The sequence below is a fragment of the Musca domestica genome, unplaced genomic scaffold (genome assembly GCF_030504385.1).
Source record: "Musca domestica strain aabys unplaced genomic scaffold, Musca_domestica.polishedcontigs.V.1.1 66, whole genome shotgun sequence".
Lineage (NCBI taxonomy): Eukaryota > Metazoa > Arthropoda > Insecta > Diptera > Muscidae > Musca > Musca domestica.
This window is the reverse complement of record NW_026712376.1, coordinates 3,968,833-3,996,709: the sequence shown is the minus strand read 5'-3', so window position 1 is coordinate 3,996,709 and position 27,877 is coordinate 3,968,833. Positions and strand designations below refer to the sequence as shown.

Below are 27,877 nucleotides of genomic sequence, written 5' to 3'. Positions count from 1 at the left end.
CATTTAGAACTTTATGTACATATATACGAAGCATTTCCAAACCACTGCCAAATCTTGAACACAGACATCATGAGTAATCTAAATATCAAATTTCAGAATTGTATCTCTATGCCTTCACCAAATACTAAATATAATACCATTTAGTACATTTTGTACACTTATAGTACACATTTCCAAATTTTAGATTTGCATCACTATTTGTACACCCATTATCAAGTTGTACCAAACATAGTACTATTTAGTACTTTTCGTACACTTCTATTACACATTTCTAAAACCAACTTAATTTCTCAATCCTATAAGCTTACAGCGACCGTAACGCTAAATTTCAGATTTCAAACATAATCAGTACTATTTAGTTAGTCCATATCGTACGCTTGTTCAACGAATTTCCAACCCCGACTCTTTATTTTACCCCTCCACACCAGCAGTGCAACAGCAGCAACAATACCAACCTTTCATATTACCAGCTTCTTCTTCTGGTAATACCATGTACCATATTTAGTACAGTTCTTACACTTGGTACACATTTCTGAAACCACCTCCTTACATCAACCTCATTTCCAAGAATTGATTCTCATACCATAGTTTCAAGATTTTTCCACAATCCCTTCACAAAATTCTATGGCGTACCAAATTTAGTGCATTTTAGTACTTTTGGTACACGTATTGTTGGAATTTCGAAAAACTCTTTAGTTTGTCTATCCTATACAACATCACAGACTCGCACTCCAAATTTCAGATTTCCAGTTCTATTCCTTCCCCAAACACCAATGTTAACACTATTTAGTACTTTTCGTACTTTTTATACCCTCCACCATACTATGGAGGGTATATTAACTTAACCACCAACCAAGCAACCGCGCTGATGACACGCATAGTTCATTGGCATGCGAGAATTTATTTTAATTTTAAATTGAATAAATAAATTGAAGTGATGATGATAAAAGGGAATAGAAACAAAAAAAAAAAAAAAAACGTATTTAATATAAACTAATTTGTGGTTTTTACTGTGGAAAAGGGAGTACGAAAGTCATATTAGCTATTGCTGATATTAGAATACATTGTGTGTATTTTTGGTATATTATAAACTATATATACTTAAAGATCCAATGTTTCTTTACTTTGCCCTCAGTCATATGGCTGGCGGGGGTATATATCATATTAACTCTTAAAATTTGATCTCTTTTTATACCCTCAGCCATATGGCTACAGAGGGTATATATCATTTGATACGCTCAAAATGTGCCTAGTCGAAATAGCGGTTTTAGACCCTCAGTCTCATTGGACCAAATCCGTTTCAGGAAATTTCGAGTCAATCTAGCTATGTCCGTCCGTCTGGCTGGTACGCACGATAACTCCGATTTGGTCAAACTTGGTACACTGTAATATTATCATAAAACTTATATCGAGTTCGGGGATGGGCAATATCGGCCCAATCCTTATAGGTGGTACCCCCACAACGGTCAACGTTTTGAATAATCACGAAGCTCATTTTAGTTATCGATCCACTCCTTCTGGGACCTCCCTTACAACAGGTCAACATTTGGAATAACCACGAAGTTCATAAAACCCGACATGAGCATCCGTTTCCCTTAAAACTCGGCACATCCCAATATTTCATTAACACAAGATCTGGTGTGAAGATGGAATCTATCGGACCACTTGTACCTCCCTCACGGGTCAACATTTTGAATAGTCACGAGGATTGTAAATCTTTCAAACTCGGCACATCCCGATATTTCTATCAACACAAGATCTGGTGTGAAGATGGAATCTATCGGACCACTTGTACCTCACTCACTGGTCAACATTTTGATTTGTCACGAAGATAGTAAATCGCGAGATGAGTATCGGATTTCTTTCAAACTCGGCACATCCCGATCTTTCTATCAACACAAGATCTGGTGTGAAGATAGGTAAAAAATCACTTTTAAAATCTCAATATCTCTACTAACACTGGATTTACTGGGAAGATGGAATACAGGGTGAGATGAAAAAACTACAACTACCTTCAGACTGCCGTCATTTCTAAGCCACTCGTTCGACAGCTATTAAAATTATTCCAATAACAGCTCATTATATTCTTTACAAGCGTACAAAAACACTTTGGTGAGAATTTTCCAGAAAAGAAGTTATTCTTGATGGAATTTAAGCGTGATAGTGTGATTTCTTTATATTTGGCTGGAAAACCACAAGTGGCTATCGTTAGATCACTTCAGCATTTAAATGTGAATAAATGTTTTGTGTCTCGTACCATCTCTCGTTACCGTGATACTTTGTAGCGTAGCCCGACGTCAAGGAAGTGGATGGAAGAAAACAGCAACATCAGCAGAAATGGTTCGAAAAGTAAAGAAGCGACTTGATCGAAACCCGCATCGCAGTGGCTGAAAAATGGCTCGTGAGCTGATCTATTCGCAATATTCCATTCGGCAAATATTGAAAAATGAGCTCGGGGTAAAGCCATTGAAATTCCAAAAAGTGCAAGAACTTACAACGCAACGGAAAGAAAATAGACTCAAAAGAGCTAAAGAGTTTCTTCGCTTGACCGAAAGTGGCGAACTGTCGAATTTGGTTTTTGTTCGATGAGAAAACATTCGTTGTCCAGCAGTTTGTAAACAAACAAAATGATCGTGTTTACTTGCCAAAGAGGTCAGCTGAAAATGTGCACATTGTTAGAAAATTAGGTTCCTCGCTTCATTTTCAGCGCACAATGGCCACCAAAACTTCCAGATAGCAATCTGTTTAGCTATTGCGTCTATAGTATTTTGGAAAGCAAGGTTGGCACTAAAAAATACCAAAGTGTCGATCACCTAAAGCAAGCGCTTCGACGGGAATGGTCCAAAATACCGCAGAGCAGCATTCGGGCAGCGAGTGACGGTTTCATTGGCCGTTTGAAGGCCATAATTCGTGCCAAAGGTGATCAATTCGAACAAATCTAAATTTATTCTAAAATTTGATGCTGTTTCCGACATTTTTTGCTTTCATTCAATAAAATTAAAAAAAAAAATGTTAAAATTATGGCGTTTGACTTTGTTGCAGTTTTTATCTCACCCTTTATATCGGACCACTAATTCTGGTACCTTCCCACAATAAGGTCAACATTTTGAATAATTATCACCCTTATAAAATGCGAAATAGGCATTCGATTCTCTTTAAATTTCACACATCGGATTATTTTTATTCACACAACATCTCGAGTGAAGATGATAGATATGGGCCCACTTCTTCTGGTACCTCCACCAACAAAGAATTACAATTTTAAATATTTATAGCTCTCATAACTTACGAAATGGTCACCGATTCTTTACAACAAGCTCTTTCTAAATTTTGCTCTGAACCAGAAATATGAATATGGAATTTATCGGAATTTATGATTTCACATAAAATTGCCATTTTACCCATGCCAATATTCTTATCTGTATTCTATGAGGTGTGAAAATGGAATTATTCGGTCCACCATAGCTGGTACCTCGCGCATATTTAAACATTTTATTTTTAAATCATCCCATATCTAAAATAAAATGAAGGAAGTTGTCGTTATAGTCCAAAGTCGCAATATTTAGATCATATTTAGTTAGGCGCGATACGAAATTTGACAATATTAGCCAACTCCTTCGGAACCTACTGCATAAAGGGTCGACAGTTTGAATTATCATAACAGAAGACAAAATATATTTTAATAATTGAACATTGGCTGAGGGTATACCTCTGTATATATCGACTGATACCTTTTTAGTTTTTTATGCAAAAATTGGTGTTCCGCAATGAAGCTCATATTTGCCTCAGTCAGCCGGAAGCATTCCAAAAGCTACCAGTGCATCGAAAAAAGTCAATTCGGTGACCATTTTATTTCACGTTTGGGAGCGGTCAATTGGCCGCTTAGGTGTTGCGATTTAACGCCTTTAGTCAATTTTTTTGTGGGACTATCTAACATATTTATTTAACGTCTATACAGACGAGTCCGCTTCAGCAGGTGCATTGGAAGACATTTTTTATGCCCTTCACCACAAGGTGGTCAGGGTATTATGTCTTTGTACATTTGTTTGTAACAGGCAAAAGGAAACGAGATAGACCCATAGTTCCTTTTGATGATCTGCATAGAATCACATTCTGAGTCGATTTATGCATGTCCGTCCGTCCGTCTGTCCATGTATTTTTGTAAACAAAGTACAGTTCGCATTTATTGCCCAATCCAGATGAAATTTTGCACAAATCATTTGTTTGGCCCAAGGACGAACCCTATTCAAAATTGGAGATAATCGGTCAAAATTTAGATATAGCTCTCATATATATCTTCGTTCGATTTGCCTTTTATTGTGCACCAAACGTGTAATATCAGTCCGAAAAATATGGAATTTTGCACGTACGATCAGATTGGACCTGAAAATAAGTATGCCAAATTTGATTGAAATCGGTTCAGATATAGCTATAGCTCCCATATATATTGTTCATCCGATTTGTTATTTTTGTCCTCCGCAGCCGTAATATGCACTCAGTAACAACAATATTTGGGGAAATATATCAAATATAGATCAGAAATACATTTGCTAAATTTTATCGAGATCGGTTCAGATTTGGATATAGCTCCCATATATAACTTCGTCCGATTTATTTTTGATTGTGCACCAAACGTCTAATACTTGCTCAAATTGGATGAAATTTGGCACTTACGACCGAATTGAGTCTAGAAGCTAGTTTGTTAAATTTGGTGAAGATCGGTTCAGATATAGCTATAGCTCCCATATATACTGTTCTTCCTATTTGTTATATTTGTTACAGCCGTAATATGCACTCCGTAACAACGGTATTCAGGGAAATATATCAAATACAGCTCAGAAATATTTTTGCCAAATTTTATCGAGATCGGTTCCGATTTGGATATAGCTCCCATATATACCTTTATCCGATTTCAAATTAATTGTGCACCAAATGGGCAATACAAGTCCGCATTTAAAAGATACAAATGCTTCGGCATATTTAGTCCTATGAACTTTAAATTATAATTATAATCATAGCGTGTATGATTGAATTCTCCCATAAAAACTTTTAATTGTTATGCGCAACTCTACTAAATTAGCAAAGTAGTGTTGGGTATTATAAAGTCGGCCCCGCCCGACTTTAAGACTTTCTTTACTGGTTTCTAGAGTGAGCTCCTTTACTATTTCCACATACATTTTTCAAACGAGAGTACTTTGCAAACTCCCCAATTATAAGGAAGGATAGGTGTTCCGAAAGCCCCCATCTCACATTGATGAAGCTGAAAGCCATTCGGACCACCCAAACACTGTCCGTTTTTTCTCTTGATATTTTTTTTATTATCAAATATTTTTGCTTATTTTCTTTTGTGTGGAGCAAAAACAAGGCAAAAAAGTTCAATGTCAAAATAATTTTTGCTTTAACATCATTAAATAAAACTACAACAAAAAGAAAAAAAAATGAAAATAAAACACTCGAATAACCTTAAAAACGCTACAAAACAATTATTACACAAATCATCAGCAACAACATCAACACCAGCGACGACGGTTAAACGCCAACAACAAACAAAATAAAAACGCTGAAAATGTAAAAAAAAAACAAAACTATTTTAAAAACGTTTTTTTATTTTATAATTGTTGCTGTTGTCATTGTTGTAGATGTTTTTTTTTATTCATGTTATTTGGCAGTCACTGTCACAGTTTGCTTCCATTTGAAGTTGTTCACTGTTTTTTTCTGTTTTCTGTTTTTTGAGCCATTCAATCTCATCGCCACAACTGATCTCCAATGGAAATAAAAAATGCACAAAAACAACAACAATTAGGTGTTTTTTTATTTAATTTAATTTACTAAATCCAAGTCATTGACATTCCACATTGAAAAATTGTGATAAAAAAGAATAAAAATAATTTGTTTTGAAAATTTTACTAAAATATTTGCTCCAATTTTTTTGGAAGAATTTCAATAAAGGCTGAAGGCATGCTAGCCTTATGGCTAAAAAATGGTAAGAATTTAAAAAAACAGTAAGGAAAGAACTAAAATCGGATTGAACCGCCTATATGATAGTATTTTTAGAAACGCTACGCAGAAAAAAAGAAGGGTTATATTGGGAATTTAGTGTGGAGGAAATCATACCGACTAGAATCTTTATTGAATACGTATTACGAATGTAGAGCGGTCAAAATTTGACATCAGATGGAACTAATATATGGAAGCTATATTTTGATCTTGACCGATTTCCGCAAAATTTGACGGAGTTATAGTTTGCTCTGGCTGGCTGGTGTGCACGATAACTCTCGAAGAGAGTATCCGATTTAGTCCAAACTTGGTACATCGTATTAATATTATCAAACTTAAATTGAGTTCGGAGATGGGAAATATCGGTCCACTCCTTTTGGTACATCCCCCACAAAAGGTAGAAATTTTATTAAAAAAATATTTTACCGCACAGAAAAAAAGTGCTAATCCGATTTCATTCCAACTTTGCAAATCGTAATATTTGCATAAGTGCTAGGTCGGGTGCGAAAAAGGACATTATCGGTCCACTCCTCCCCCACAAAGGGTCAAGATTTTGAATTATCATAACTCTTATAAAATGTGATGTAAGAGTCCGATAACCTTTAAATTAGACACATAATCATATTTTTATTAACCCAAAGTCAGGTGTGAAAATGGAATATATCGGTCCACTCCTTTTGGTACCTCGCCCACAACGGTTTGAAATTGTTATGAAGCTTATAAAACGCGAAAGTAACATCCGATTCCATTAAAACTTGGCGCATCTCAGTATTTCTATCAGCACTAGATCTGTTATAAATATGGCAGATATCGGACCATTCCTTCTTGTACCTCCCCCACAAGAGGTCAACTTTTTGAATTACCAAAACGAGCATAAAATCTGAAATAAGCATCCAGTTCTCTTCATATGATACACATCCCATTATTTCTATTAACACAAGATCTGCTGTGAAGATGGCATATATCGGTCCACTACTTCTGGTCCGATTCCAGACTTGGTACATCTCAATATTTCCATCAACGCAAGATTTGTTAAAAAGATTATATAGATCGGATCATTTCTTCTGGTACCTCCCCTACATAGGATTCGAGATTTTGAAAAACAAAACCCTCAACAAAAGTGAAATAAGCATCCAATGCGCTTTAAATTTCAAACAACCGAACAGTTTTGCTAACACACGATCCGAGGTGAAGATGATATACAGGGTGAAATAAAAAAACGGCAACAAAGTCAAACGCCATAATTTTTAGATTTTTTTTTAATGATATTGAATTAAAGCAAAAAATGTCGGAAATGGCATCAAATTTTAGAATAAGTTTAGATTTGTTCGAATTGGTCACCTTTGGCACGAATTATGGCCTTCATACGGCTAAACCGTCATACGCTGCCCGAATGTTGCTCTGCGGTATTTTGGCGCATTCCCGGCGAAGCCCTTGCTTGAGGTGAACGACACTTTGGCATTTTTAGTGCCAGCCTTGCTTTCCAAAATACGCCAGACACAATAGTCCAACGGATTGGTATCCGGGGATTTTGGTGGTCATTGTGCGCTGAAAACGAAGCGAGGAACCTCATTTTGTAACCATTCTTGGGTGGCGCGTACTGAGTCCTGTTGGAATGTCCAATGTCTGCGGCCAAAATGCTTGCGTGTCCAAGGCTTTAATACACCCTCCAGAATATTTTCGCGATAATATTCGGCATTTATTCTGATGCCACGGTCGAGAGCGTCCATCGGCTGTTATGGCGGCCCACACCATCACCATGGCCGGCGCCGGCGCTTAAGTTCTGGTGGCCAACCGAAGGTGCACATTTTCAGCTGACCTCTTCGGCAAGTAAACACAATCATTTTGTTTGTTTACAAACTGCTGGACCACGAATGTTTTCTCATCGGAGAAAGCCAAATTAGGCAGTTCAACACTTTCGGCCAAGCGAAGCAACTCTTTAGCTCTTTTGAGTCTATTTTCTTTCTGTTGCGGTGTAAGTTTTTGCACTTTTTCGAATTTCAATGGCTTTACCCCGAGCTCATTTTTCAATATTTGCCGTATGGAATATTGCGATATGTTCAGCTCACGAGCCCTTTTTCGGAAACTGCGACGCGGGTTTCGATCAAGTCGCTTCTTTACTTTTCGAAACCTTTCTGCTAATGTTGCCGTTTTCTTTCGTCGACTTCCTTGACGTCGGGCTACAATACCAGTATCACGGTAACGAGCGATGGTACGAGACACAAAAGATTTATTCACATTTTAAGGCTGGAGTTCTCTAACGATAGCCACTTGTGGTTTCCAGCCAAATATAAAAAAATCACGCTTGAATTCCATCACGAATAACTCTTTTTCGGGAAAATTCTCCCCATGCTTTTGTACGCTTGTAAACAATATAATGAGCTGCCATTGGAATAATTTTAACAGTTGTCGGACGAGTGGCTTGGAAGTGACAGCAGTCTGAAATTTTTTTCATCTCACCCTGTATATCTGCGAACCGCTTCTGGTATCTCACCCACATCGGGTCACAATTTTCAATACTTTTATCGGTCATATCTTGCGAAACAAGTCCGCGATTCTTTACAACTTTCTATATCTAATTATTTCTCTCAACCGAAAACCTGAGATGAATATGTAATCTATCGGAATTTGTGATTTCGCATAAAATTGGATTTAAATATTCGATTTACTTGTTATTTTGCCCATACTAATATTTTTGTTTGTATTAGATGAATTATGAACATTAAATACTTCGGTCGACTATACCTGGTACCGCACGTACATTTCAACATTTTCTAAAATTTCTCACATATCTCAAATGAAGAGAGGGAAGTAGTCGATATAGTCCGAATCTGGCACGTTGTAATATTTATATCAGTCTTAGGTCAGATACGAATTGTTCAATATTGGCCAACTGCTTCAATATTGGCCAACTGCTTCGGAGGGGTCAACATTTTGAATAAATATAAGTCAAGGCTGGAGGTATACATCTGTCGGCAAAACCTACTGATACTGTTTTATATGTCACAAGGCCATTTAGCCAAACAAAGGCCAAAGACCGACAAGTTAAGAAAGAAAATATTGCCTGTTATAACCTCAGTTTGCGAACCCTAAAAGTTTGTTTAAAGGTTTGCCGCCCGAAGGGTATTTTTCTGAAATGTTTTTTACATGGAAAGGTTTTTTTTTGGCAACCCTCGCCGTTGGTTTCGCACATGCTTTCTACATACGTCCCCGTGGCAGGATATTGAAACTTCGGCCTGTTTTTTATAACAATTTTTTTTTTTTTGGCCGTCAGATCGGATTCCATAATATTCAACTGGCAACTCGAAATATTAACCTCACAATACAGATTACAACTTCAAACATTAAATGTCAATTTTTGACCAGCCGAGAGGTCAAAGATTAAAGGAGAGGAAATGTCATCGTCAAAATACAAAGTTTCTCTTTCATTATCGGACATTGTACAGCATCAGAGCAGCTGAAATGTTAACCTTTCCCAATGTCTCTTAAACTTCGCAGCAATTGTTTTTATTAAATTAAACCAGAAAATGTATTTCTCCGTCCTCGTACTCTTCGTTCGTCTTCTGTGCCTTCTTGAGGAGTGTCTGGTGTGTGGGCGTCGTTTCATTTCCTTTTCTGTGTGAACGACATTTTCTTAATGTTGTTGTTGGTCTCGTTAGTTTTTTTTTTCCCCTTTTTGTAGCATGATCCATTGACCCCATACAACGAATGACATTTCAACAGTTGTCGTTATCGTTTGACGTTGCAGTTACATTGACTTTCATGTTGTTGCTGTGGCTGCTGCTGCTGCTGATTTTGTTCTTGTTGTTGTTGTATCGCTTTCTTTGCAAACATTCAATGGGCCACAATCATCGATGTTGTCAAGATGCAACCAACTATGAAGAATAAATATTAAAACAAACAGTGCGAAAACGTAAGGAGGGAGGAGAACAAGAAAAATAAACTACATTTTTTACCCCTGTCTTTAATGGAAAGCTTGAAAATAATTCAGAATTTTTAAATGAAGGCATTAAATTAGTTATTTTTTCATTAAATTTGTATTTAAAGTCCTTAAGTCAAATTAGCTTCAAAGATGGCGCCAATCCGAAAAGGAGCAATATTTGGAAATATCACAAAATTTGTAAAAAAAAGTTAAAAAGGTATCAGTCGGTCTTGCCGATAGTATCATCTTATGTCGGTTTATTAAATTACTGGTAGATTAAATTCAGTAGAATATTTAAATAGAGCTAAAAATATAAAATACATGCATCGGCGTTTTGAAAGTTTACTTTGCAAAGTATCCTAAATGGAGAGGGGCTAAGGTTCCCCCATCTTCCTCCCTTATACCCTACACCACAAGGTGGTCAGGGTATTATGTCTTTGTGCATTTGTTTGTAACAGGCAAAAAGAAACGAGATAGACCCATAATTCCTTTTGATGATCTGCATAGAATTACATTCTGAGTCGATTTATGCATGTCCGTCCGTACGTCTGTCCATGTATTTTTGTATACAAAGTACAGGTCGCATTTATTGCCCAATCCAGATGAAATTTTGCACAGATCATTTGTTTGGCCCAAGGACGAACCGTATTGAAATTGGAGATAATCGGCAACAAATTAGATATAGCTCCCATACATATCTTCGTCCGATTTGCCTTTTATTGGGCACCAAACGTGTAATATCAGCCCGAATAGTATGGAATTTTGCACATACAACCAAGTAAGGCCTGAAAATAAGTATGCCAAATTTGATCGAAATCGGTTCAAATATATCTATACCTATACCATATATATTGTTTATCCGATTTCTTATTTTTGTCCTCAGCAGCCGTAATATGCACTCTGCAACAACAATATTTGGGGAAATATATATATGAAATACAGCTCAGAAATACATTTGCCAAATTTTATCAAGATCGGTTCAGACTTGGATATAGCTCCCATATATATCTTCGTCCGATTTACTTTTATTGTGCACCAAACGTCTAATACTTGCCGAAATGGGATGGAATTTGGCACATACGACCGAATTGAGTCTAGAAGCTGGTATATCAAATTTGGTGAAGATCGGTTCAGATATATAGCTTTAGCTCCCATATATATATATATATAGCTCCGTAACAACGATATTCAGGGAAATATATCAAATACAGCTCAGAAATTTCTTTGCCAAATTTTATCGAGATCGGTTCCGATTTGGATATAGCTCCCATATATATTTTTATCCGATTTCAAATTAATTGTGCACCAAATGGGCAATACAAGTCCGAATTTAAAAGATGGAAATGCTTCGGCATATTTAGTCCTTTGAACTTTAAATTTTAATTATAATCATAGCGTGTATGATTGAATTCTCCCATAAAAACTTTTAATTGTTATGTGGAGCTCAACTAAATTAGCAAAGTGGTGTAGGGTATCATAAAGTCGGCCCCGCCCGACTTTAAGACTTTCTTTACTTTTTTTTTGAAATTTTTGTAGCAAGATTCCTTGAAATCCATTGATATTTGGTATATAGTGTATTTGGCAATATTACAGTTAAAAAATACCATGAATATTTTGGTCACAAAATTTAACCCTCAAGCCAGTCAATAAATGGGACTTTTTGGTCCTTTTTTGAAAATATGGTTAAAAACTCCCTTTAAACCGGATCATAGTAAGTCAAAATATTCTACAGAAGTATTTGTCACAAAATTTTACTATAGGTCGTAGAAGACATCAAAACTCTAAATGTTACCTAAACGCCAAAAATCCATATTTATATAAAGAACACGTTTTAGGGTTAAAATTGTACTTCAAACGCGTCGCAGTTGCCGAAAAATGGCTCGTGAGCTGAACATATCGCAATATTCCATACGGCAAATATTGAAAAATGAGCTCGGGGTAAAGCCATTGAAATTCGAAAAAGTGCAAAAACTTACACCGCAACAGAAAGAAAATAGACTCAAAAGAGCTAAAGAGCACTATGTGGTGTAGGGTATAATAAACGAGCTTCTGGGACCTATAGTAGAATGTTATGACGGTTAATTTTGTAGAATATTTTAACTTGCTACGATCACGTTTAAAGGGAGTTTTTAACCATATTTTCAAAAAAGGACCAAAAGACTCCTTTGTTTTGGGACCTTTGAAGGTTAAAATTTTCTGCCAAAATAATTCTTGTGTTTTTATCTGCAAAAAATTCAAATTTGTCGAAATATTTATAAAATCCTTATTTATGGTTCGTCCCTTCGGGATAATATTACCGTTATCAAATTAAGGATTATTGGCCAGTTAGTTGCTCTGATCGTGGGAATTGATTTGAAAAGAATATCATATATTTATCATTTATATGTTAAAAGCCAAAAACATTTGAAAATTCCCACGCGAAAGTTTTGGGATATTTCTAAAATTGAATGAACAACAGGTTTTTTTTTGGCAAAACGAAGTTTCCGAACTTAAGTTTTATTACGCATTCCACTTAACCAAATGAATGTTTCAATGAATCACAAAACCATTTTACATAAAAACACGATCCGATTATGTTCCAAATAATTCCATAATTTAATTCGATTTCAATTTTATGAATATTCAAATGTTTCGTACGTATGAAGAGTGAAAGTACATTTCTATCGGTTCATTCATATAAAATATGAAAAAAAGGCGAGCGAGTAGGCAAATCTGTGTGTGAGTCTGTGTGTGTGTGTGTATGTTTGGAAATGCAGATTGGAGGTGGTTGATGACCAATAATAAATCTGTCTCTTATTTTTTGGGTGCTTTTGAACGGAGGCAAGTGTAGATATTCGAATGATGTATATTTCAATTACAAATGAAATTCATTCATGCGTTACTAGTTGGCAAACATCATGCAATGGAGATTTTATTACGATATGTGACTGTGTTGGGAGAGGTTATTGAAATGTTCGTTTAATAATTTGTAATGCTTTGAAATATTGATTGTTAAGTTGAGTCGTTTCAATATACATTTTTAGAATTTGTCCCAAGGATAAAGCGAAGCTATAATTAGACACTACAAAAAATTTAAATTTTCCAAAAGGCGCAAATTTTTCTATATCGGAAATGGATTTCGAATATAGCAAGTCATTGGGTGGTATTACCTTTTCCCTAGGTATCCTAGTTTTCGAACAATAATTAATAATATTAACACAGAGGGTGAGATAAAAAACCGCAACAAAGTCAAACGCCATAATTTTTAACTTTTGTTTTAAATTTTATTAAATGAAGGCATAAAATGTCGAAAATATCATAAAATTTTAAAATAAGTTTAAATTTGTTCGAATTATGGCCTTTAAACGGCCAATGAAACCGTCACACGCTGCCCGAATGTTGCTCTGCGGTATTTAGTCCCATTCCCGGCGAAGCGCTTGCTATTTTGGAAAGCAAAGTTGGCACTAAAAAATACCAAAGTTTTCGATCAAGCAAGCGCTTCGCCGAGAATGGACCAAAATACCGCAGAGCAACATTCGGGCAGCGCGTGACGGTTTCACTGGCCGTTTGAAAGCCATAATTCGTGGCAAAGGTGATCAATTCGAACAAATCTAAACTTATTCTAAAATTTGATGCTATTTCCGACATTTTTTGCTTTCATTCAATAAAAATTAAAAAAAAAAAAAAAAAAAAAATTATGACGTTTGACTTTTTTGCAGTTTTTATCTCACCCAGTATATGAATTCCTGAAGTTTAGGTAAGAGTTAGAGCTTTGGTGTCTTCTAGGACATAAAGTAGAATTTTATGGCAAATACTTCTTTAGAATATTTTGACTTACTGCGATCCCGTTTAAAGGGAGTTTTTAACCATATTTTCAAAAAAGGACAAAATAATCCTCCAGTTTTTATCTTCAATATTTCCAAAGGCACTTTATGCCTAAAATCAAAGGAATTCAGGAAATCTTAATACGAAAATTTCAAAATATGTGAAACATATTAAACACTGATACACGTGTCTTATATTTTTAGCTCAATTTTCACAATCTCCTGTTTTTTTTTTCCTGTAGTTATTGAAAAAAGTGAATTTTGTCCCGATGATTCCCGATGTGTGTAATCTCATTCTGGTATTTTTTTCACAATAGATCAACATTTTGATAAAAAATATATATAAAGCGAACAGTGTTTACGATTTTCTACAAACTGGACATCTCTTAATATTTATATTGAAAATAGGTCCGCTCATTCCGGTACCTAAATTTTACAAAAATGTTATGTTAATATTTCTAATACTCATTTTTTCTATTTCATTTCAATACTAATTTCATTTTCTTGTTCTTTTATTGCAGGTATGGTTGTATATCTGGCTAAATTTCGGTTTGTATGAATATTTAATAATATTTGGAAATGAATTGCCATAAAACAAAGATTTAAAACGGCAGATGATGAAAACAAAACAAAATATTTTAACAAATTAACCAAATTGTTAAAGTAGCCACTCTAAGGGCCCCAATAAATATATTTGCCCTAAGCGAGCGAATGAGAAATGAATCAAACGCCTTGTTTTTTTTTAAGGTGGTCTTTGCCACAAATCTGACCTATATTTTTTGTGGCTGTTAACCGCAAGAGGCAACAACAACAGCAGCAACCAAATGTAGGCCATAATAGATAACCTGTTGAGGAGAAAAAACAAACGAAACCAAAAAAAAAAAAAAACGAAATACAAACAAAGAAAATTAACCAAACATCTGTTTGTATCGTTTTGTTCCGTTCCGTTCGTAACGCCAAAAAATATAAACAAAACATAAAAATTTATGAAAGAATTGAAAATAAAACGTGCATTTTTTAAATGAACACGAGTTGCATTTTTTTTCAATTTTTGTTAATGGCCATTATTTAATTTCTTTCGAATATATTTTGTAATATAAACAAACAAATGAGGAAATTCTGATTTTCTCCTCTCGAAAGTATTTATGAGGTAATTAAGAAGTTATGAAAAAATCTCGGGGTGTTTCAGTTGCATAATTTTAGGCTATTTCAGCAATATTGGCTATAAAGTAATGGATCATTTCCAGCCTAACTAGTAAAAGTTGAGGGGAAAATGGAGGCTCAATTTATGACAATTATATGTAATTGGGTTGTGCATGACATAAAAAAATATTTTATTCTAACAATTGGCCGCTATATGTCTCCACTTTTTTTGGCAGAACATTTTCTGTATAGTTACACTTTTTCCCATAGTCCCTAATTTAACAGCACCTACCTATATCCGGAATTTTTATAATATTAGTCACATCTTTCAACGGAAATCGGGCATTTAGTGTTTGTAAAGGAATCTAACTGCTATTGAGTAATACGTCTACGTTTTCGAATAGCAGCTATATTCCGGATATTCGAAATTTTGACGAATTATGCCACATTTAAGATTTTGTACTAGCAGACTCCGTTCAACTCTTCTAATGCAGACGCCTTTCAACTCGTCTAATTCAGATGCCCTTCAACTCGTCTAATTCAAACGTCCTTTGGCGTCTATTCAGGCGCCTTCAGCTGGTCTGTTCAGACGCCCTTCAGCTCGTCTCATTCCGACGCCCTTCAACTCTTCGAATTCAGACTCCCTTCAACTCCGTCTATTGAGACGTCCTTCAACTCGTCTAATTCAGACGCCCTTCAACTCGTCTAATTCAGACGCCCTTCAACTCGTCTAATCAGACGCTCTTCTGCTCGTCTCATTCCGACGCCCTTCAACTCTTAGAATTCAGACTCCCTTCAACTCCGTCTATTGAGACGTCCTTCAACTAGTCTAATTCAGACGTCCTTCAGCTGGTCTCTTCAGACACCTTTCAGCTGGTCTCTTCAGACACCCTTCAGCTGGTCTCTTCAGACACCCTTCAACTGGTCTCATTCCGACGCCCTTCAACTCCGTCTATTGAGACGTCCTTCAGCTCGTCTATTGAGATGTCCTTAAGGTCGTCTATTGAGACGTCCTTCAGATCGTCTATTGAGACACCCTTCAGATCGTCTATTGAGACGTCCTTCAGATCATCTATTGAGACACCCTTCAGATCGTCTATTGAGACATATTACACAAATCTCATTATTTCTACTAATACAGGATCTGCTGTGAAGATGGGTTATGTCGGTCACTTCTTCTGGTACCTCCCAGAATACCCACGAAACTATAAAACGCGTAATCAACATTCCATTTCATTCAAACTCAGTACATCTCGATATTTCCATCAGCACAATATCTGTTATAAAGATGGTAGAAATCGTACCATTTCTTCTGGTACCTGCCCCACTTTGGGTTCAATATTTTGAAAAACAAAAACAAAACGACCAAAGAAAGCGAAATAACTCAACCATCTTCAAATTTCACAAATCCAAATATTTTTGCAAACGAAAGATCTGCCAACCCCTTCTGGTACCTCAGCCACAAAGCGTCACAATTTCCAATATTTATATTTGTCATAACATGCGGAACAAGTCGACGATTCTTTACAACTTGCTTGCCAGAAATCTGATACGAATATGTAATTTATAGACATTTCGGATTTCGCATAAAAGTTTGCTCATTCCAATATTTTTATTCGTATTAGATGAAATAGGAAAATGGAATACTTCGGTTCGCTATATTATTTCCACATTTCCAAAATATTGCACATATAAGTATAGGAAGTAGTCGACATAGTTCAAATCTGGCACGTTGTAACATTTTTATCAGGTAGGTCAGATACGAATTGGTCAACATTGTCCAAAACCGACTGCTACTTTTTAACTTGTTATATTATCTTTTAGTAGCATATTTCTTTTAAATGGCTCCCATGTTTTTCGCTGGGATGTGTCATATCCAAGTGCATTTCGTCTGTCATAGCTTATTTGTTGTCATCCAATCCAATTAATCCATTAATCATCACGAGGAAAACTTTGTAAATATCTTAAGTGGCTACATAAAAAGATAAACATCTTATTTCTGGAATTTCCGGATGAAAGATAGTGTAGATTACGCATTTTCTTTATTGATATGTCAAATTCAAAGCCATAAATATATTTTTTATAAATATCATAAACAAATCAGATGTCATTTAAGATTAAAGAACGCCAACTTAACCCTCTTTACAAAACGATAATTAGAAAGATGTTCACTTTGTGGTAATTAGTTTAGATTTTACCATTTTCTGTAGCAACAACATTCGACCAAACCACTTTTTTTATCGACAAACCAACCAGCCTACTTCGTTGCATCCGACTCATCTGCAGTTGTTTTTCTAACGCCGCCTTCTTTAACTTTCTTCTGATAAAAGACAGACTAAATAAAGACGAGGCTTGTAAAGCGACGACTACCGTTTGACAAGCTGCCGGCTGATAGGCAACAACTTTCCAACAACCAAATACATTGCAAATTTTTATTGCTTCTTATCAATTGATAAGAAAAAAAAAAGAAATACCTCTTGCTAAGCATTAGCAAATGTGTCTCAAACCCGGTTTCCTTTTTTTATTTTGAGCCTCTTGCTTTAAATAAGAAATATAATGAATGCTGATGGCTGGAGTTAACGGAAAAATGAACATCTCCAAGGATGATGTTGTGTGCAGCAACAGAGACACCTAAATGATGTCCTGTCTTCAAGGCTTTTAAACTAGATCAGTTGCAATTACGTGGTTTAATCGACATCTTCTGTTTGGACAGTTTATTTTCATAGATTTTTAATTAATGTGAAAATTGATGTATTGAAACAAGAACAACGACAATAATTTATTTTTCCCTCAAGAACAAAAGTTTTTACAAACAAGGATAAAAGCAGTAAGTAAGGCCGGATCGAACTTTGGGACAAAATTGGAAATTTCCAAAAAAAAAAAAAAACGTTTACAAATTCTGCTTATATCTTAAAAATACCGAATATAGCCGTTATATTGGGGTCTATACGAACCAGCATAGGCAACATTTGTCATAAGCCATTACAATATTCAAATACGAAACTTAAGAAAACGGTGAATAATGTAGCTAAAATCATCCAAATGCCAAATATAGGGAGGTACCGTTATATCGGGGCTCTACGAAGACGTGGGCCTGCATAGACATTTTTTTGTCACAGGCTATAGTACCTATTAGGAACTTTAAATACGAAATTTCAAACAATTTCGGTGAATATTATACCTGAAGTCGTCGAAATACCAAATATAGCGAGGTACTGATATATGGGGCTTATGCGAAGACCTGGACCCTCATAGACAATTTTCTGTCACCCATTACGAACTCTAAATACGAAATTTGAAACAACTCCGGTAAATAATGTCGCTAAAATCATCAAAATACCGAATATTGGGAGGTCCCGTTATATGGATGCTATACGAAGACTCAGGTCTGCATACGCAATTTTTTGTCATAAGTTGTAGCTCTCATTACGAATTCTAAATTCGAAAATTTAAATAACTCCCGTGAAAATCATGATATCGAAAATCGGGGGATACCTTTGTATGTGGGCTATGAAAAAACTTCAATCAACTTCAGACTGCTGTCATTTCTAAGCCACTCGTCTGACAGCTTTTAAAAATATTTCAGTGCCAGCTCATTACATTTTGCGGATAATTTTCCAGAAAAAAGTAATTTGTGATGGAATTTAAGCGTGACAGTGTAATTTCTTTATATTTGGTTTTCGTTAGAGCACTCCAGCATTTAAATGTGATTAAATCTTTTGTGTCTCGTGCCATCGCTCGTTACCGTGACACTGGTAGCGTAACCTATTAATCGATCATGGCATCGGAATAAATGCCGAATGTTATCGCGAAAGTATTCTGGAAGGTGTATTAAAGCCTTCGACACGCAAACATTTTGGCCGCAGACCTTGGACATTCCAACAGGACTCAGCACCATTGCACTCAGCACGCGCCACCCAAGAAGGATTACAAAATTAGGTTCTTCGCTTCATTTCCAGCGCACAATGGCAACCAAAATCTCCGGACACCAATATGTTGGGCTATTGTGTCTGGAGTATTTTGGAAAGTAAGGTTGGAAGTGTCGATTATCTCAAGCAAGCGCTTCGCCGTAAATGGGCCAAAATACCGCATAGCAACATTCGGGCAGCGTGTGACTGTTTCATTGACCATTTGAAGGCCATAATTCATGTATTTCCGACATTTTTTGTTTCCATTCAATAAAATTAAAGAAAATATGGCGTTTGACTTTGTTGCAGTGTTATATCTTATCCTGTACGATATCGCCGACCTATATAGACATTTCTCTTGCAGGGGGTAAAGTGCTTAGAAAGAACTTCTAATATGGATTTTTAAAGAATTCCATTGAAAAATGTAGCTAAAATCATCAAAATACCGAATATCAGGAGGTACCCATATAGACATGCTCTTCCAGGGGGTAAAGTACTCAGAAAAAAACTCCTTGTGTGGATTTTCAGACAATTCCATTGGAAAATGTGGCTAAAATCATCAAAATACCCAATATCGGGGGCTACCGTTGTATGTGGGCTATACGATATCGAGGACCGATATAGCCCATCTTCGAACATATTTGGTTTGACTCTAGCGTGATTACAACAGACAGACAGACGGGCGGAATATATATACTTTGTTATGTCTAAAATGATTATATCGATGCGTTACAAATGGAATGACGAACATAATATACCCTCTATGTATGGCCGAGGGTATAGAAAAAAACTGTTCACAAATGCAGACAAATTCCCACTGCCCTAAAAAAGATTAACTAAAAAAATATTACATATTTATCTAAATTTTAAATCTTACTTAATACTGTTCTCAACTAATCTTACACATTTTTCACTTACTCTTCTCTTTCCCCAGGGTCGACATACAAAAACTGGTCAATTGGCTGCCATAAAGGTGATGGATGTCACCGAAGATGAAGAAGAAGAAATCAAATTAGAAATAAACGTCTTAAAAAAATACTCAAATCATCGGAACATAGCTACATATTATGGTGCTTTCATCAAGAAATCGCCGCCGGGCAAAGATGACCAACTGTGGCTGGTCATGGAATACTGTGGTGCTGGTTCAGTTACCGATCTAGTTAAGTCAACAAAAGGACAAAGTCTCAAAGAAGAATGGATTGCATACATATGTCGCGAGATACTGCGCGGTCTGGCCTATCTGCACTCGAACAAGGTTATACATCGTGATATCAAGGGTCAGAATGTCCTGCTCACCGATAATGCCGAAGTGAAACTGGTCGATTTCGGTGTGTCGGCACAGTTGGATCGTACAATAGGCCGGAGGAACACATTCATTGGTACACCGTATTGGATGGCGCCCGAGGTAATAGCGTGCGATGAAAATCCCGAGGCCACCTATGACAATCGTTCCGATTTGTGGTCACTGGGTATAACGGCACTGGAAATGGCCGAATCACAGCCGCCACTGTGTGATCTACACCCAATGCGTGCTCTCTTCTTGATACCACGTAACTCTCCGCCACGCTTGAAATCGAATCGAAAGTGGTCCAAGAAATTTCAAAGTTTTATAGATACAGTGTTAGGTAAGTGGGCGGTGAATAAATCTCCATCCACAAATTAAAAATAACATAATTTTTTCTTCTTATTTTGTCCCACAGTGAAAGATTATCATCAGCGGCCTTATACCGAACAATTGCTTAAGCATGCTTTTATCAAGGATCAACCGACAGATCGTCAAGTGCGCATACAGCTGAAGGATCACATCGATCGCTGTAAAAAACGCAAACAAGAAAAGGAACGCGAAGACTACCGCTACTCGGGCTCGGACAATGACGATGATGATACACAGATTGCTGGTGAACCAAGTTCAATTATCCAAGCACCGGGTGATACATTGCGTCGCAATTTCCAACAGATTCAGGAGGGTCGAATTGCCGCCGAACAACAACAGCAGCAACAACAGATGGCCGCGGTGGCAGCAGCTCAAGCGGCAGCTGCCCAGGCACAAGCTGCACAACAACAACAGCAGCAACAGGCACAAGCTCAACAGCCGCAGGCGAATCGGAATCAGAAACCACCATCGGTAAGAAAACGGAAAGACAACAAATGTTATTGGGAGGGAATAGAATGGAAGTGGAGCGTTACATTTTGAATCTCTACAAAAGCAGTATTCCTCAAAGGGTCTGCGAAGACTCTCTTCAAAACTTTTACTAGATTTAGAAAACAACGTGGACGCAGTGATATGCAAACGATTGTTAATGTTCCTATCGATGTGCGATCTTTGTATGTCATCATTACATATTTCCGATCATTTGACTTTTTGCTCCTAAGAGATATAAGTCGACAATACTACAAAAAAGTTTGTTCATGAACTTGTTCATGAATACTCCTCCCGCCTCTAAAAAAAGGGCATTTTGGCTGTCTATCCATGTTATGCGTATAAAGAATTTCTTTCGACCGACTATACACACCGTATTCGTCCTCTTCTATAAAGTTCCGACTGTCTCCAGCTCGCCTGGTCCGACTGATTTCAGCTTATATAGTCCGACTCCCTTTAGCTCTTCTATTTAGACCCCCTTCACCTCGTATATTTAAACTGCCTTCAGCTATTCTAGTCCGACTCCCTTCACCTATTCTAGTCCAACTCCCTTCACCTATTGTAGTCCAACTTCCTTCAGCTCGTCTAATTATACCCCTTCAGCTCGACTATTTAGACTCCCTTCAGATTAAAGATTGCCTCCAACTCATCTGTAGAGACTCCCTCCAACTCGTCTATAAAGACTCATTCCAACTCGTCTATAAAGACTCCCTCCAACTCGTCTATAAAGACTCCCTCCAACTCGTCTATAAAGACTCCCTCCAACTCGTCTATAAAGACTCCCTCCAACTCGTCTATAAAGACTCCCTCCAACTCGTCTATAAAGACTCCCTCCAACTCGTCTATAAAGACTCCCTCCAACTCGTCTATAAAGACTCCCTCCAACTCGTCTATAAAGACTCCCTCCAACTCGTCTATAAAGACTCCCTCCAACTCGTCTATAAAGACTCCCTCCAACTCGTCTATAAAGACTCCCTCCAACTCGTCTATAAAGACTCCCTCCAACTCGTCTATAAAGACTCCCTCCAACTCGTCTATAAAGACTCCCTCCAACTCGTCTATAAAGACTCCCTCCAACTCGTCTATAAAGACTCCCTCCAACTCGTCTATAAAGACTCCCTCCAACTCGTCTACAAAGACTCCCTCCAACTCGTCTATAAAGACTCCCTCCAACTCGTCTATAAAGACTCCCTCCAACTCGTCTAAAGAGGCTCCCCCCAACTCGTCTATAGAGACTCCCTCTAACTCGTCTATAGTCTCTCTGTTATTTGTCCTTCAACTTATCTATAAGGAATCCCTTATCCAACTCGGCTATAAATATTTCCTCCTCCAACTCGTCTACAAAGGCTTTCTTCAGCTCGTTTATATAGACTTCCTTCCACTCGTCTTTAAAGACTCCCTCTAACTCGTCTTTAAAGACTCCCTCCAACTCGTCTATAAAGACTCCCTCCAACTCGTCTATAAAGACTCCCTCCAACTCGTCTATAAAGACTCCCTCCAACTCGTCTATAAAGACTCCCTTCAACTCGTCTATATAGACTCCACCCAACTCGTCTATAAAGACTCCCTCCAACACGCCCTTAAAGACTCCCTCCAACTCGCCCTTAAAGGCTCCCTCCCTCCTTCAGCTCGTCTTTCAGATCGTCTATTCAAACACCTTTCAGGTCGTCTATTCAGACGCCTTTCAGGTCGTCTATTCAGACGCCTTTCATGTCGTCTATTCAGACGCCTTTCAGGTCGTCTATACAGATGCATTTAATGTCGTCTATTCGGACGCCCTTCGGCTGGTTTATTCACACGTCATTCAGCCCGAGAATAAAATTTCTTCACCTCGTCTGTAAGACAAAAGTTCTTTATGTCGTCTACGAACAATCCTTTCTGGTTAGCTATGAAGACTCCCTTCATCTTGTGTATTAAGACTCCCTTCTGCTTGTCTATTAAGACCTTTACACAGATCATGTTTATCCCATCTATGAAGACTCCTCCTCTCTACATGGAATTGTCCATAAAGAATATCTTTTATCCTTTGATCCTTGTAAATCACATCCTCCTTTTTATGTAAATCACATCCTTTGTGGTTAAAAAAGATTTCCTTATCTTGTGTACTTTGATACTAAATAAATAATTGATTTATTACAGCGTGATCAACGTCAACAAATCGAGGAACCCGGACCACCATCACGTCCAGCATTACCTCAACGTCTCATTGTTGTACCAGATCCTCCACATGCCAATCGACCATTGCCACCAACACCGAAAAGTTCAGAGTCCTCGTCCGCCGCACAAACTCCACAGCAACAGCAGCGTAATTCACAAAATAATTTCAAGCCATCGGTAAGTTTTGAATGAAGATAATTTATGCCAACATTATCGTATATGCTACATATTTCATAAGATCGAATTTTGTAAAGAAACCCCATCTCCCCCTCTGCCTTCTCATAAAGAGCAATCATTGTAAATTAAAGCATCAGTCCTTGCATCTGTGTTAAGAACCAACCCCCCCCCTGCAGTCTCTACTCACTCTTCAAGCATAACGTTTTTGTGTATTGTATATGTATATACCTAAATACTATTTGTAAATATTAAACAGTCATTTGCCCTTGTCCCCTGGAAATAATAAAAACGCCTAAAAAGTAATTAGTTTTGAGTTTTGGGTGTTCCCCACGATCTTTTATTTTTTGTGTATATCCTTCTTAAAGTTTTCTTTTACTTCTTTTGTTTATTTTCATGTTTATTATTGGTGTCCGGCATCTGTATTTCTACCCTCCCTGAATATCCAACAAAATAAAACAAAACACACAACACATAAACACCCAAACTATGCACAACAAAACCACACACCAAAATTCCCAATTAAAAAACTTATATGTTTATGATGATTATCGTCTTGGACATATTGTGGAATTCCAAAAAAAAAACATACACTATCCAAATATGACCATATAACATTATACCTCCACCATGTAAACTCTGTGCTGTCCTCCCAAAACATCTACACATCTACAAATCACCAACCAACAACAGTTACCACCAAGGAGACCTGAGGTATGTTTCTATAACTTGTTTTCATTTATCCATCTACTTGTTTACCTATTCTTGCTTTCCTTAATGTATTCTTGAAAAACTTGTCACATCCGTTTTCCCTTTTTTAAAATATTTATGTTAATGTATTTGTATTTTGCTACACCTTGATGAGTCTATGGCATTGCTATCACCATCTATACCTATCATAATAACACCCACACAATACCTCTATTCCTAAGTAGATAGTATTAATATATGCGAAGGACAATCATGACATTTTTGCAAACAAATTTTATCATGGGTGTATTAGCCAAAGGTCATTGGAATGATAGCTTATGAAGGATTTAGCTTTATGTTATTTTATGTAGTTGACAGCTATACGATAAATAGAAAAGACAACGAAATCGAAATTGCAGAAAGGATCATAAAATGGTACTACAAATCACTTAAAAAGACATAGAGTAGGGTCTTGTTAGATTCTACAATGATGAGATATTCTTAGCCATATTCTTTACTGTAGCCATTTCAGAGCGTTGGATTCTTTGTTGTGAATTATTCCATTAATTTGCTCATTCATTGATCTTTTAAAAAGCCCACCTCTCTACAATGTGGGAAAATAGTTCATAATTTCGCAGCTTCATTGATAGTTATGTTGAAATAGACTGAAACTCTGCATAGCTTAATGAAATAAATATGCTCTCCCTAAAACTGTTAACTCCTCTTCCTAGTGAAATAACCATCCCTGTTTTGGGCCGTTAGTGCGAATTTATAAAGCGAATTTATTTTTTCTGTATTACTTCCGATATGGTCGTCACATCGATTTACCACTGCTTTCGACTTCGTAAAGTATTTCGTATTTAATAGTACTATGACTTGTGGTGTGAACTTTGAAATGGAAACCTCTGATCAATTTAATCTTTGAAGGCAAAGGGAGTACCATGTTATTTATACCCTTAGCCATATGGCTAGAGAGGGTACACATCATTTAATACGGCCAAAACATGCCTCATCGAAATAACGGTTTTAGACCCTAGGCCTCTTTGGACCAAATCAGTTTCAGGACATTTGGAGTCGATCTAGCGAGGTCCGTCTGGCTGGCAGGTGCGCACGATAACTCTCGAAGGGAGTATCCGATCGAGTTCGGAGATGGGCAATATCGGTCCACTCTTTCTGGTATCTCGCCAAAAAAAAGTCGAAATTTAAAACAAAAAATATTTTCTGCACAGTAAAAGAAAGGATAATCCTATTTTGCTCCAACTTTGCAAATACTAATATTTACAACAGTGCAAGGTAAGGTGCGAAAATGGACAATATCGGTCTACTCCATCCAGTACCTCCCCCACAAATAATTATAGCTCTTATAAATTATGATGTAAGTGTCCAATTGTCTTCAAGCTACACACATAACAATATTTTTATTAACACGAGGTCTGGCGTGAAGGTGGAATATATCGATCCACTCTTTCTGGTACCTCCCCCATAAGGGGTCAAAATTTTGAATATCCGTGAAGCTCATAAAACGCGAAATTAACATCCGATTCCATTCTGACCTGGCTTATCTAAATATATCCATTAACACAAGATCTATTATAAAGAATGTAGAGATCGGATCATTCCTTCTGTTACCTTCCCACAAATGGTCAAAGTTTTGAATAACCAAAACTAATATAAAATCCGAAATAAGAATCGGGTTCTCGTCATATTTCACACAATATTTTTATTAGCTCAAGGTATTATGTAAAGATCGGATATATCGGTTCACTCCTTCTGGTAACTCCTCCAAAAAGGGTCAACATTTTTAATAACCATGAAGCTCATAAGCGAATTTATAAAGCGAATTTAACATCTGATTCCGGCACATTGGAAATATGGTACAGATCGAACTATTTCTTCTGGTACCTCCCCCACAAAGGATCGAAGTTTTGAATAACCAAACTCATAAAACGCGAAACTAACAATCGATTCCGTTCAGACTTGGCCCATCTCAATATTTCTATCAACAAAAGATCTGTTGCAACGCAATATATGTTACAACGAGATCGGACAATGCCTTCTGGTACCTCCCCCACAAAGGGTCAAAGTTTTGAATAACCAAAACGATTATAAAACCCAAAATAAACACCCAGATCTATTCATATTTCACACATCCCATTATTTCTACTGACAGAAGATGTACTGTAAAGATATATCGGTCAACTCCTTCTGGTACTTCCCCCAAAAAGGTTGTGAATACCCATGAAGCTCATAAAACACGAAATTAACACCCGTTTCCATTCAGACTTGGAAGATCTTAATATTTCCATCAACACAAGATCCGATCATAACTCCCAAAAAAAAAAAGAAAGGAAAATGTCCCAGATGGTGCTAGTCTAATATTACTCTGATTTGTAAATGTTTCGTTAACCTGCTAATGGTAATCGATTTGGCCATCAGACATCAAACTTTCTGAAGAGGATTTTTGATATAAAAACATGGAGAGTTATAAAAAAACGTCATTTTTAAGAACGATTTAACAAAAAAAGAAACTCTAAATGTTTATGCGGATTCAATGTTATATTACAACCTGCATCCCGGACAGAACCCTCTTTGGTAGATATAAATATGTTCACCCATTTGACTTCTTCGGCTATAGTCCCTTACAAATACATTTTAATGCTACTTCGAAAATATATTTCAAGCAAACATTCTAAGCAATTGCCTTTCGCATATATTTACAATAAAACCCAAACTCCTAGTCTAGTAATCGATCCGCCTAATCATATTTAAGTCCTATCATTTACCACTTGAATATTGTAACGTAAATCCATTAACAGTTTACTTTCCTCCGTTCCTTCCTTCCTGTCGCCGCATGACAATCCCACACATTTGCATTAGAACGGGTTTCATGTTACAATCATACAAAAAATGCAATAAATCCCACTCTCAGTGGTGTATGCTGCAGGTGTCGATTGTGGCTACATATATGTTTTTCTATGTTCCTTTTACGAAACATTCTCTCTCCATTCACTTACTTTGTGTGGTATTAAGAACGCCCACCACCAACTATTTCGTGTGTGTTATATTTTCAAATACCACACAACTTTCTACCTACGTAGCAGTAGGCAGTAGGCACACTATGTAATGCTAACTTCCGTAATGTAATTTAATCCAGAACTCTTCACGGAATAGTTTATAGATATATGTTTGCACGTGTATCACAAAACGCCTACTGAGCAACATTTCATTCTGAGAACTTTTGTGCCTACAACGAAAAACACAAGAGCAAACGGTAAAAGTTCTCCGGTAACCCCAAGGAATGAATAATCCCCCACAAGAAAAAACCATACACATGTTTCCATCGGACACTTTTAATATTGTTTCTTTTAGCATAACCTTCAGTAGTATTTTGCATGTTTTATTATTCACCTTTACATATGTATATATTTGTCGATACATGTTAATAGAGATGTGGATTTTTTATATTGATAAATGGTTTCTACATGTCTCTTTTGGACATTTTCGAATCGATTTTCGAGTCGTCTGGAAAATACAATTTTTGATCAATACTCAATTTTCTGTAGTGATTACATTTTTCGCACTGATACAAATTCAACTTCTCTTCTAAATAATCAGACTTGCCACATACATAAATACCTTTATAGACACTGGCCTAGCCGACGTGATAAATTAAAAAAAAAAAAAAAAAAAATATATATATATATATATATATATATATATATATATATATATATATACATGTTCCTTCAATGGCCTAAATTTAACATTGACAGTGTTCGGAAAGAATAATAGGCAAATATCTACTATCTAGGTCAAAAAAAATGTTTTCAAAATCTTTAATTTTGAAGTTTACCGTAGAGGATATTAGTAAAACTATTGCACAATGGACCCACTTCCATTTTTTGTGTGTCTAAAACTATTTCAACGTGTCCATAGATAAACT

At 36.6% G+C, this 27,877-nt stretch overlaps 1 protein-coding gene across 18 annotated transcripts in view; it reads left to right on the top strand.

Moving 5' to 3' along the window:
- The window catches only part of LOC101897554 (serine/threonine-protein kinase mig-15), a 137,253-nt gene that overhangs the window by 68,382 nt on the left and 40,994 nt on the right, over positions 1-27,877 (top strand). For 17 of the 18 annotated variants that reach the window (XM_059129683.1, XM_059129687.1, XM_059129690.1 and 14 more), the window contains exons 4-7: positions 19,708-20,398; positions 20,474-20,898; positions 23,053-23,247; positions 23,938-23,958. In XM_059129683.1, the coding sequence (XP_058985666.1) occupies positions 19,708-20,398; positions 20,474-20,898; positions 23,053-23,247; positions 23,938-23,958 (1,332 nt within the window). The remainder of the gene's footprint in view (positions 1-19,707; positions 20,399-20,473; positions 20,899-23,052; positions 23,248-23,937; positions 23,959-27,877) is intronic. The other variant, XM_059129688.1, reaches the window with a different exon arrangement.